This window comes from Triturus cristatus, chromosome 4_1 (assembly GCF_964204655.1).
Source record: "Triturus cristatus chromosome 4_1, aTriCri1.1, whole genome shotgun sequence".
NCBI lineage: Eukaryota > Metazoa > Chordata > Amphibia > Caudata > Salamandridae > Triturus > Triturus cristatus.
The window spans coordinates 141,082,023-141,093,749 of record NC_140585.1 but is presented as its reverse complement, the minus strand read 5'-3'; the positions used below and the strand labels follow the sequence as shown (position 1 = coordinate 141,093,749).

Sequence of the window (11,727 nt, the reverse complement as noted above, 5' to 3'; positions counted from 1 at the left end):
ATGAAGTGGTAAAACTTTAAAATGACATGTAGGAGCAGTCGGTAATTAAGAAATCCAGGAAAATCGGTAAATAAGAGTCGGTAATTAACACGGATGGAAAGCAGGTGGTAACCATCAACAATGCACATAAGCAATCCCAAAATGCAACAGCGTGGACAACATGGCCGCTATGTACGTCATTGCAAGGCGCCTACGTCTACAGGCAGCAGGACTGAGGGTGTGGCGACGGGAGGAACAAATCTACAGACAGCGCATCACACTATTACAGCTGACTGATGCAGAGATACATGAGAGGTACAGGCTACACCCCGAAACCATCATGGACCTGATAAGGGACCTGCACCCACTCCTGGACCAGCCAACAAGAAGGGCGCACGCCATACCACCACATGTGCAGGTGCTCTGCAGCCTACATCTACTGGCATCCGGCAGTTATCAGGTGGTGATAGCTGCGGTGGGTGGTGTATCCCAGAGTTGCCTGTCACGTTTCTTCAGGAAGTTCCTGGATGCCATGATGCAGAGAATGCACCACTACATAAGCTTCCCAAACACACAGGCTGCACTGCAGAAAACAAAAACAGACTTTTATCACATGGCACAGTTCCCCCATGTCATCGGCTGTATTGATGGTACACACATCCCAATCTGTCCACCAGCTGAGACAGAGCACATCTACAGGAACAGGAAGTCCACCCACTCCATCAATGTGCAGGTGATCTGTGATGCAGGGAACATCATCACAGATATTGTTGCAAAGTTTCCTGGGAGCACCCACGACTCTTACATCTTCCAGAATAGTGGGATCTACACACGACTGAGAGCCGGAGAATTCGGAGAGGGATACCTGCTGGGTAAGTAACAGTGACGCCCCTTGAAACCTGCAAATCAGAGTGTATAGAGGCATGTAACTGATGGTTCCCTTTTACTCATCCAGGCGACAGTGCATATGCATGCCGTTCATTCATCCTCACTCCCTACCTACACCCAGCAACCCAGAGTGAGAGACGATACAACGTGGCCCACAAATCTACACGCAATGTGGTGGAGCGCACGTTTGGACTGCTGAAGAGCAGGTTCCGCTGCCTCCACAAGAGCGGAGGCGCACGCCAGTACAAACCCATCACCTGCTGCAAGATAATTGCCACTTGTGCAATGCTGCACAACCTTGCCACGAAAAAAGGTACAGATGTGGAACTAACATATTTTGAGGACAACGAGGATGAGTCAGGCCAGCCAGAGGGCAGCGCAGCTAGAGTGCCAACTGCAATCGATGGGAGAGAGAGACGGGCAGAGATCACATGCAACTATTTCTGAGTAAGTGAGGGGACACAGCGAGTTGTGAGAAGTCATGACGTAGTTTAATGTGGCACCACGCCATGAACACATGAACAGGCCAATCTGGCAATATGCCATCTATACAATGAGTATGTCCAGGGTTACGTCACCCAATGGCAAGTGGATAAGCAGGGCCACATCAATGTTTGCGCATACGCGCTGCAGTGGTGGATTGCACGGCCTGTGCATCCTCACTAGAGCCAACCCCAAGCCGCCTGCTGCTCCTGCGTGCTTCTGGGACGGGGGGTGTGATGCTGCTGCTGGTGTCGATGCTCTCCGCAGCATCCCCTGCAGCAGTTGTCGACGCCTGACCAGTCAATAGCACCCCTAGTGCACTTGTCACCTGCACCATCCCCCGAGACAGGTCGCTGCAGCACTGTGTTAGGCCCTCCTGCATCGTCACAGAGCGCCGGCAAAGTAGGGAAGTCGCAGTTGCCAGACGGTTGAGTGCCCTGCTGGTAGTGTCCCTTCTCTGGCGTTCCCGGCGCCGTGCTTCGATGTCAGCATCTAATTTGCTGCACAACTGCTGGATTGACTGGGACATGTCCCGAATGCCCGCAGCCATGCCGCCAATGTTTGTGTCCATGTTGACTAAGCTTGTCCTCATCACCCGCATGTGCCTCTGGACTGACATTACTGCCTTTGATTGCAGGCGCTGTTGCTTCAACATTTGGCCCTCGAGCCCCAAGAAGACACCATGGCCGTCAGTGGGTGCTGGTGGACTCTGGACACGCGACCTGCGGCGCCCTCTTGCTCCCGTCTGTGCTGCCTGTGAGGTGTGGGGCACAGTGGGATGGCTCCCTTCCTGGGGCCCGGTGCGGTCTTCTGGGCCCATGCTGTCGTCTGACGAGGTGTCTAAGGCTCGTAGCCTGGCTGCTGGATGCCTCCTCATTCTCACACCTGCAAGCGGAGATGTGGCCGGTGAATCGAACATGAGTGGCGATGCTGGCTCTGGTGGTGGTGATGCTGGCTCTCGGTGAGGTGATGCTGGCTCTGTGTGCGGCGAGGCTGGCTGCGTAGGTGGTGCGGCTGCAAGTGGGCCTGCTCCCTGGTCTGAACTCATGCTGGCTAGAGGTGATTTTTGTGGCCGGTGTGCCGTCTCCCCTGCAGCATGCCCTGTACTGCATGATGTCACATCTGTGGACAGAAAAACAACATTGGCTCAGTGTCCCCGAAGGGCTGCATTGCAAGCGTCACAATAAATCATTTCACATTCCAATCTGTCCTCTGTCTCCTTGTGCCTCGAGTGCGTGACATGCCTTGTTGCCCTGTGACATTTACGTCATGGTTAGTGTTGCCCTGACTACATCTCCCGGAATGCATTGCCTGTCTGCACTGACACGTGTGGACTGCAGTGTGATTCTCGTTTCACAATGGGGGATGTGGGATAGGGGTAGGGGCGGCTACATTGCTGTGCTTTCGTCTTACCTTGCTGTGTTGCGGCTCTGGCAGAGCTGTCGGCGTCCCCAAGACCCACGACGCTCTCTTGCTCGAGTGTGGCCGCCACCAGCTCCTCCAGTTCGGTGAGGGCAGGTGCCCTGTTGGTTCCACCTCCGGTCTGGCTGGCCTCCTTCTGGATGTCGCCCATCTTCCTCTTGGTCACAATCCTCAGGTCATACCAGCGCTTTTTGAGGACCTCAATGTCCCTGTGGGTCACTCCCACAGCATTGACCTGCGCCTGGATGGCCAGCCATATGTTGCGCTTTTCGGCCTCAGGCACTTGCAGGGATTGCCTCCCAAACAGCTTCTGGTGCTGCTTCACCACCTCCTCCACCAGCACCTGGAGTTCCTTGGGGCTGAATTTGAGCTTCCTCCTCCTTTCCCCTCCGTCTTTCTGTGTTCTCTGGCTGGACATGCTGTTCGTTTCCCGCTCGCACATGCAACTGCTCCCTGCCTCTCCTCTGCACTCCGAGCCTCTCCAGGGTCGGCTAATTATGTACACCTGCCTGGGTGTGGCCACTTCGGCTAATTGTGTACACCTGCCTGGGTGTGGGCAGTTCCTGGTTGGGTGGGCTGTCGTTGCACAGGATTAGCTGTTTCGTCAAGTCATGTGATGTTATTTACCGAATCCGTACGTACCGATTCGGTATTTTCCGATTCGGTAGATACCACCTCGGTATTTTCCGATTCGGTTGATTCCACCTCGGTATTTTCCGAATCGGTAATTATCACCTCGGTATTTACCGATTCGGTGAATTCCGATTCGTATTTACCGAATGTTACCGAATCGGTAACTGTTACCGAATTTTTACCTACATATAACTTACCGATTCTAATTTACCGATTCGGTACGGCTCGGTATTTAAGAACCGGTAAAAATTTTTTACCTACATGAGGCCCCAAGTCATCAATCAATACCCTGGCTCAGGAGGATCATTGCAAACACTGCCTCTTCTCATGAACGCTCATGGACTATGCTGTTGGTGCTGACATTATTAACGCTACATGCATCCGGAGACCAAGAATAGGCAGACTTGGCAAGAAATGTCCTGATCAAATATGGCTTCCGCTGGTTTAGCATAAATTGGTGCTCCCTGGTTAGCCATCAGCAGCACATTCGCGGTCTTCTGGTGGACCTGGCCCCAGGTGCCTTGTTTCTAACAGAGACGTGGCTCCAGGAGGCATCTCTGCCAGATGTCATTGCCGCCCTCTCGCCTAACCACTGTATCCTCGGCAGGGATCGTAAAGATAAGACAGGAGGTGGCATAGCATTATTTTTAAAGATATCTTTTGTGTGAGGTAGAGGAGCCACTTTTTCTGGCCTGCGAAGCCTTGGTTTTTCACTTGGACTTACGCCTACATTTACGCTCTCTGGTGGCCTCATTTACCGCCCCCCTGGCCACGCTGGGAATTGATGCTCCTCAATTCTCGATTCAATCTCTCCCTTTATTTAAAAAGGCCAACTTCATTTTGCTCGGAACCTTTAATTTGCAGTTAGAAGATGCTACTCTTAGCCAAACGCTCATAGAGGACCTGTATCTTAACCTAATAAACTTTTCTCCCACTCATAAAGCAGGTCATTTGCTAGACCCAATCTTTTCTAACATCACAAGTAACATTATTGCTCCGCCTATTTCGCCATTGTGGTCTGACCACTTTGCAGTATCTTTCTCTGTACCTTTTCACTCCTCACCTACCTCGACAGAAGGCAGGCCCAAAGTTATGGCCAGAATCTGGGCCAAAGTTGATACGTCCACCTTCAATGCATGCCTGCAAAGGACCATACTGCAACTAGCACATCTGGTCAATCTTAATCAAGCTTCAATTGGTTGGCACCCCCACACCCCCGCTCCCTGCTTTAATGAGTCCTTACAAGCTGAAAAGAAAATCTGCAAAGAAATTAAAAAGGGCATGGAGACATGTATATGATGTAAATCTAACAATTGGTTTGAGCTCTAAACCTGTACCACTAGCACTGCAGTAATGCACATGCCTTTTTTACTCAGAAAAAACCTCTCATGTGCAAAATTGCCCCAAAACACTTTTTTAAAGTCGTGCAAGACCTCTCTGGCCCCAGCAACAGTGCTCCGCCTCCCTCACTGTCACAAACCCAATGTGAGGAGCTTGCTGACTTTTTATGTTAAGAAGGTGGCAGACATTCATCTTACTCTGATCACGACTAAATATGAGAACATCCAGCTTAGGCGTGATAGACCTAGTTCTAACTCTGGTCTATCCCCATTAGGGAAGGAAGCCCCTCAGTGACAGGCGATTTACCTGCTAGACTGCAGTCCCTGCAGGCTACCCCCATCAATCAAATCAGCTTCTCCATTAGATCCCCTCCCCTCAGCCAAACTGAGCATCTTAAGCTCGCTTCTTATGCAACTGGTGGTTGAACTCCTAAATTCTTCTTTACACAAGGGGATTCTGCGAAAAGCATGGAAGCACGCCTTGGTTCTCCCTCTATTAAAGAAACCCCACTTGGCCAGGGACAATTGGTCCAACTTTCGACCCATCTCTCAGCTACACGTTTTTTCTAAGATACTGGAAAAACATGTAAACACCCAGCTTACTTTAGATTGAGATCCAGGACGCTCTTGATTCTTCTCAGTCAGGTTTCAGAGCTGTTCACAGCACCGATTCCGCCCTTCTTGGAGTCACAGAACATCTAAGGTGGCTCCTAGATATGGGCGGAACTCCAGCACTGATTCTATTAGATCTCAGCGCCGCCTTCGATACTGTGGCCCATTATATTCTTGCTAAAAGACTTACCGAATAGGGCCTCCAAGGCACAGCACTCGCATGGATACCCTCCTTCTTGTTGGATCATAGTTTCCAAGACTTTTCGACAAACGTAGTGTCTGGATCACCACCACTCACCTCAGCAGCTACACAGGGATCCACAATCTGCCCTGTGCTTTTTAATGTCTACATTCGCCCCGTGGTGGACCTGGTGGACAGTTGCGGACTGACCCTGTCTTCCTACACGGACGACACCCTAATTATCTTTTCTCTGTTGTCTGTCAATTCAGAGGATCTTAACTCCTGCCTCGGTCTTGTCTCCACTTGGAAGAACACCTACTCCCTGAAATGAAATGGTGACAAGAGTGAGGTGATGGCCCTGGGTAAGAATCCCCAGCTTTGGGGGCCTCACCGCTGGTCTGCCATGTTGGGTACGCCTCCACACCCACTGAGAAAGTGAAGACCTTGGCTTCTGGCTGGACTCTTCCTTGTCCATGAAGTCACAGGCAGCCAAAGCTGCCTCTACAAGCTTCGCCACCATGGAATGGCTTAAGAAGATTCTGCGGATGCTCTCTTTTGCTGCTCAAAGAACTGTAATTCAAGCATTGATACTCTCTAGGCTTGATAATGGCAACATCTTGTTTCTAGGAGCAGATAAGGCAGTGATAAGATGCCTTCAGGTGGTGCAAAATTCAGCCGCCAGGCTCTTGTTTCACCTCCTCAAATACTCCTCAGTGTCCCACCTTCTTCACCAACTCCACTGGCTTCCAGTGAATAAGCATATAATGTCAAAGCACTCTGCTACATGGATAATGCCAGTATGGGGTAACAGCACCTGCAAAATTTGATGCTCCCTCACATTCCCGCTCCCACCCTGCGCTCAAGCAACCAACACCATTTTGCAGTTCCGAGGGTCACATGCACCCGGATGGGTGGCACTCTTTTTCCTACCCGGGTCCGAGGTTATGGATCTCCCTTCCTCGGTTCCTGAGCCTTTGTGCCTCCCTACCTGTCTTCTGCAACAAATTAAAAAATGGCTTTTTTAGCTCATTAAAGCTGCTCTAGCTGAACTTCAAGTCCTCTGAAACCCTCTGGGTAGCCATGTGATATATAAGAATTCAATATTATTATTAATAGGCCAGTCTTACTCTCTATGACTTTATTAAAGCTGTTTTGCCCATGCTATTGCACATTGGACAAAGAAAAAATGCTTCTTTGATGATGGTGAACAGCATTAGCAATTAAAATAATAAAAACACTTGCTGAAGTGTACATGCACATGTGTGCATATGTATCATGATGCTGTGGGTCCTCGCCTAATGACATGTGCCAGAGATCCAGTGTGTGGTTGCTGAGGGAAATCAGAAATTACTGGGTCATAATGGTATCAATGAGGGCTATTTACCTCTGATGTCCTGGGGCCTTCGTACTCTGGGCTTTCAAAATAAGGATAAAGTCCCTTTTAGCACCTGACTCTCAGACTAACAAGACCAAGCAGCCAATAGTTTAAGTGGGAGAAAGAAACGTCAATCTAACCCTATTAGCACACATTTCAGGTCAAAGCCTTTCAGACAGTGCAGCTGTCTGTTTGCTAAAGACTTATTGGGGCGATTCTGAAAGCTGAATTAAGAATGCACTCTGCTCATTGCTAACCATTGGCTTTGCGATTTGTGTAACTTGCATTTCCTTGCTTTCTATTTGCTGGCTTTATTTGTTTTAGGCTGTCTTGTATGTCTGTGTCTATCCTGTGGAGCACAGCCTGTTTACTGTATTCTACCGCAAGTGCTCGCTTTCTGTAAACAGCCCTTTACATTTTGTTCTGATCTTGTCACATTTACTGTGTATTGAAAGACAGAGGTCAAATGTCAGGCTCTGTCTTCTGAGGGAGCTTGGTGTTCACTTTTCTTCTCTGACTTTAAAATGAGAGGATTTATCTGACAATCTGGGTGTGTGAAAGGAAAGGCATTTTTCCAGCACACAATAACATTTAAATGTCTGTAAATCAGCAGTGCAAATATTTCAGAATGTATCATGAATTGGAAAGCCCAATCTAAGCACATGTTTTTGAAATTCTGAAGTGTGCTGGAAACAAATATTTTAATATGATAAAAACTATCTAAATACATTGTTGTTTGTGCGCTGTATAGTTTTATCAGTAAAACTGTATGCCTGTACAAACGTAATGGTCATTTCAATTGAAAATATGCTGTCTGTAATGGCAATGCACTACCACACCATGCATACTCCACTCTACGGCACTCCACGCTATGACACTCTGTTCTACTCTTTGTCACTCTACACCCCTCCACTCAACGCCACAACACTCTATGCCACTCTATGCAATCTACGCCCCTCCACCCCTTTCTATGCCACTCCACACCACTCCTCTCTATGCCACTCAACTCTCTGACACTCTACTCTGAGACACACTACTCTGCTCCACTCTACGACACTGCACTGCACTCTACGACACTTCACGCTATGACACTGTGCTCCACAATATGCCACTTCATGCCACTTTACTCCACTCTACGACATGCCACTCTTCGTCTCTCTAGACCACTCTACTCCATTTTATGACACTCCAGCTATGACATACCACTCTGCGACACTCCATTCCACTCTACGACACTCTATTACTCTCTATGCCCCTGCACTCTACTCCCCTCCACTCTATGATACATTGCTCCCCTTCACACCACTCTATGCCACTCCCCTCTACAACACTCTACCCCACTCTATGCCCCTCCACTCCACCACTCTACTCCACTCCACACTACTGTACTCCGCAACACTTAATTGTACTTCACGACACTCCACTCTATGACACTCCGCTCTTCCACACGTCACTCTACTCCATGACACTACACTCCATGACACTCCACTCTACGACACTTGTCTCCACTCTGTGCCACTCCACATAGCCGTTGCCTAGGCAAGACCTATTGGCTTTGCCAATGCTTGTAACATTTGTAAACATAGACACATGTTTTGATATATCATTTCTTTACATTTTACATGATTAAATATGGAAATATTTGTACTTCAAAATGTTTAATTTGCCTGCTCGTCGTACCGTATTTTACATTTTCTCCTTTGGCGTGTTTTAAATTGGCATGATGTCAGAAAGGGGCAACACCATAGAGAACACCTAAAATGTGCGTTTACTGCTTTTAATAACGTGGCTAGTATTGAGAAACAAAACGTAGAGACCACTTCAGGTATGCACTTGCTCCTCCCTGCACTATTCCTCTGGTGAGAGGGTTGTAGCTGAAGCACTCAATCTAAAACCTGAGACTTTGTGAGAATGTTACAAATAACTGAATCCCAAAATCCCTCTTTGGAAACCAAAATCTCTCCGCTCCCATTTCATCCACTTGCGCCCGTGGGCTGTGAGTGGTGGGGTGGTGCTGCCCCCTGGCGGTCACACTGTGCATGTGAAGATACCTGTGAAGAAGCCCTCCGTGTGAACCAATCGAGTGTCAGGATTGGGGTGGTTGCTGTTAGTAGGGGGTGAGGGGCTTTAACTGGAGCCCCCTGGCAGGAGCCTGAGGCCTGTGACGGGTGCAGGGAGTTAGGGGGTGTAACTGGGGCCACCTGGAGGGCAGCCTGTGGGACCTGTGACAGATGCAGGAGGAGAGGGGGTGTAACTAGAGCCTCCTGGGGGCAGCCTGGGGCCTTTTACAGCTGCAGGGTCAGAGGGGGTGAACGAGTTTCCCTTGGAGGGCATCCTGGGCCTGTGGCAGGTGCGGGTGTGTGGATCAAGGAAGCAGCTGGACGGTAACTGGGGAGGGGTCTGTGGGGCCCTCAGCCAGGTGAGGAGACAAAGGAGTGAAGGGGTGCCCTGGGGAGAGGGGCGTGGCTTTGTCTGGCTCAAGGGGGAACAGTAAGAGGCAATGGCGGGGGGGGGGCTGCTGCTGTCCCCTGGCCCTGGGCTCTGTGTCTGGAGAAGTTCCAGGGTTGTAAATAATGAGACATGAGCAAGTTGTTGCCCAAATCATGACCCCTCATTCCTTCTGGTTTGTCGGGAGTGGGGGGGGGGGGTCTGTTACCTCATTGATGGTCAGACCCCGAGGGTAACAGTATGAGTTGAGTGTACCGAATGGAAACTGACAGAACAGACACCTCTTAAATACATTGAGCTGTGCAGAAAATCACAGCCTCCCATATGGTCTAGCGGTTAGGATTCCTGGTTTTCACCCAGGCGGCCCGGGTTCGACTCCCGGTATGGGAAGAAAACATCTTTTATTACTCGACATTTTAAAATTTATTTTATTCCTTCCAGACCTAAATGCACCTAAAGTCCTATTAAATGTCACCTGCTTCATCTTCCCCTTTGAGGATTACAGCAACGCCACACTCCTGTTCCCGCCCCAGCCCTTACTGCACAGCTACGTAGTATTAATGACCCGGAGGAGCAAACAACAGATTAATACCACGAAGGTTTATTCGTTGTTTTCCTTTTATTGCACAACAAAAAGTACTGATTTTATCAATATCTCGGGGAATACAAACTAAAGCACCGGTTTCCTGTGCTCTCACCATGGAAAACGCACATTCTATGTCCAGCTCGCCCCTAGTATGGAAGAGGCGCTTTCAGTGTTTGTTTTGACACTAAACCTGTTTTGTGTTGTGTTTCAGTGTCTGTTTTATGACATTAATCGCTTGCTGTGTTGTTTGTTTAATGACATTAATTTCGCGCTGTGTTGTCCTGTTTGTCTGATTCGTGACATTAGTCTCGCGCTACGTTGTTTGCTTCATGAGGACATTAGTCTCGCGCTCCGTTGTTTGTTTCATGAGGACATTAGTCTCGCGCTCCGTTGTTTGTTTCATGAGGACATTAGTCTCGCGCTCCGTTGTTTGTTTCATGAGGACATTAGTCTCGCGCTCTGTTGGTTTCCAGGAGTTTAAGACTTGAGGAGTCCGAGTGTTTTCCACCCGCTGTGAGATCGCAGCCGCTGTCTGCAGTGTCCACAGTTTCCCCCAGTGCGGTTTGTGCACTCACTGTGGGTCTGTTAAAGGGGGGGCTGGAGGCCTCTTGTAGCATCAGACACCAGAGGGGACTTCTGCAACTGGTGTAAAACTCTGCTGTGTGTGTGAGAGAGAGAGGGGTGCGCTGCCTTCACAGTGACCCCGGGACTCTTTTACAAAGCTTCGCAGCAGAGCAACAACTCTCGGGACTCTTGAAACTTCTGTGCTAAAAGGACATATTGAACTATTAGATGAGTCGTTTCTCTTGTGCCCTCATTAACAATCGTATGATTGGTTTGATTGTGAAATGCGGTACTTTACTTACAGGTGTTAGTTGTGTAAAGTCTAAAGAACACAGACAATAAAAAATCTACAGCAATACTTACCACACCAGCTGCTTTTTCACGATTCAAAATAGACGGACAGGCCTCGTGTCTGTGGGCGGTTCCATGGTGTAATGGTTAGCACTCTGGACTCTGAATCCAGCGATCCGAGTTCAAATCTCGGTGGGACCTGAACTGTTTTCATTATTTATTTCGTTTTATACAACTCCTGGGCCTAGTTACGTGACTGCTTTATAAGGACATATTTACCCATCAGATGTGTCGTTTTCCTTGTGTCTACGTAACAAAAGTGTGATTGGCGTTTTAAGGACTGAATTGTGAAATGCAGAACTTTACATGCACCTGGTATTTTTTATAAAGTTTAAAGTACACAGACAAGCAATAAAAACCAAAACACAATGACACAGCTCAACAACGCTTCTCTTGATTTAAAACAGACCACGAGTGTATCTGTTCATATGTGGTTCCATGGTGTAATGGTTGGCACTCTGGACTCTGACTCCGGCGAGCAGAAATCTCAGTGGGACTTGATTGTGCTTTTTAATTTTTTAATAGCGTTCTTTAAAATTATAATAGGGTTTGAACCGTGAACAGGGAGGCCATTTATTTCTTTGACATTATCCTATCTTTTCCTGTTTTCATTCTCGTGGTCTGCGGACATCTATGCACAGGGCTGGCTTTTGGTGAGAGTAGGCTAGGCCCAGGCCATGGCATCAATCTTCAGAGGGGCACACGGAGCTGTCTTTTATTAACCTCCTGCAGACAGCAGCGTCTCTCGTACTTGGGGGCATATCAGCAACACCCGGCGAAAATTATCGCTCAGCACTCTTAGCGTGAGGATAATTATCGCCGGGTAACGTGGATTTTTAGCGCTGAGATAGTGTGCTATTAGCAA

The 11,727-nt window shown here is 48.7% G+C and overlaps 1 protein-coding gene and 2 non-coding genes across 3 annotated transcripts; 2 read left to right on the top strand and 1 right to left on the bottom strand.

Moving 5' to 3' along the window:
- Positions 1-1,340: 1,340 nt before the first annotated feature.
- LOC146851297 (uncharacterized) lies at positions 1,341-10,947 on the bottom strand. Its single transcript, XM_085650381.1, has 2 exons — positions 10,875-10,947; positions 1,341-2,472 (listed from the first exon to the last, which is right to left on the bottom strand). Exon 2 carries the CDS (start codon positions 2,396-2,398, stop codon positions 1,475-1,477), a length of 924 nt encoding a protein of 307 aa, XP_085506507.1. The 5' UTR covers positions 2,399-2,472; positions 10,875-10,947; the 3' UTR covers positions 1,341-1,474.
- TRNAE-UUC (transfer RNA glutamic acid (anticodon UUC)) lies at positions 9,680-9,751 on the top strand. Its single transcript has one exon. It is a non-coding gene; the product is annotated as a tRNA-Glu (tRNA).
- TRNAQ-CUG (transfer RNA glutamine (anticodon CUG)) lies at positions 10,932-11,003 on the top strand. Its single transcript has one exon. It is a non-coding gene; the product is annotated as a tRNA-Gln (tRNA).
- Positions 11,004-11,727: the final 724 nt, after the last annotated feature.

What these genes read in the sequence shown, in the direction of transcription:
- LOC146851297 (XM_085650381.1), bottom strand. Translation starts at nt 2,398, where the DNA reads ATGAGTTCAGACCAGGGAGCAGGCCCACTTGCAGCCGCACCACCTACG.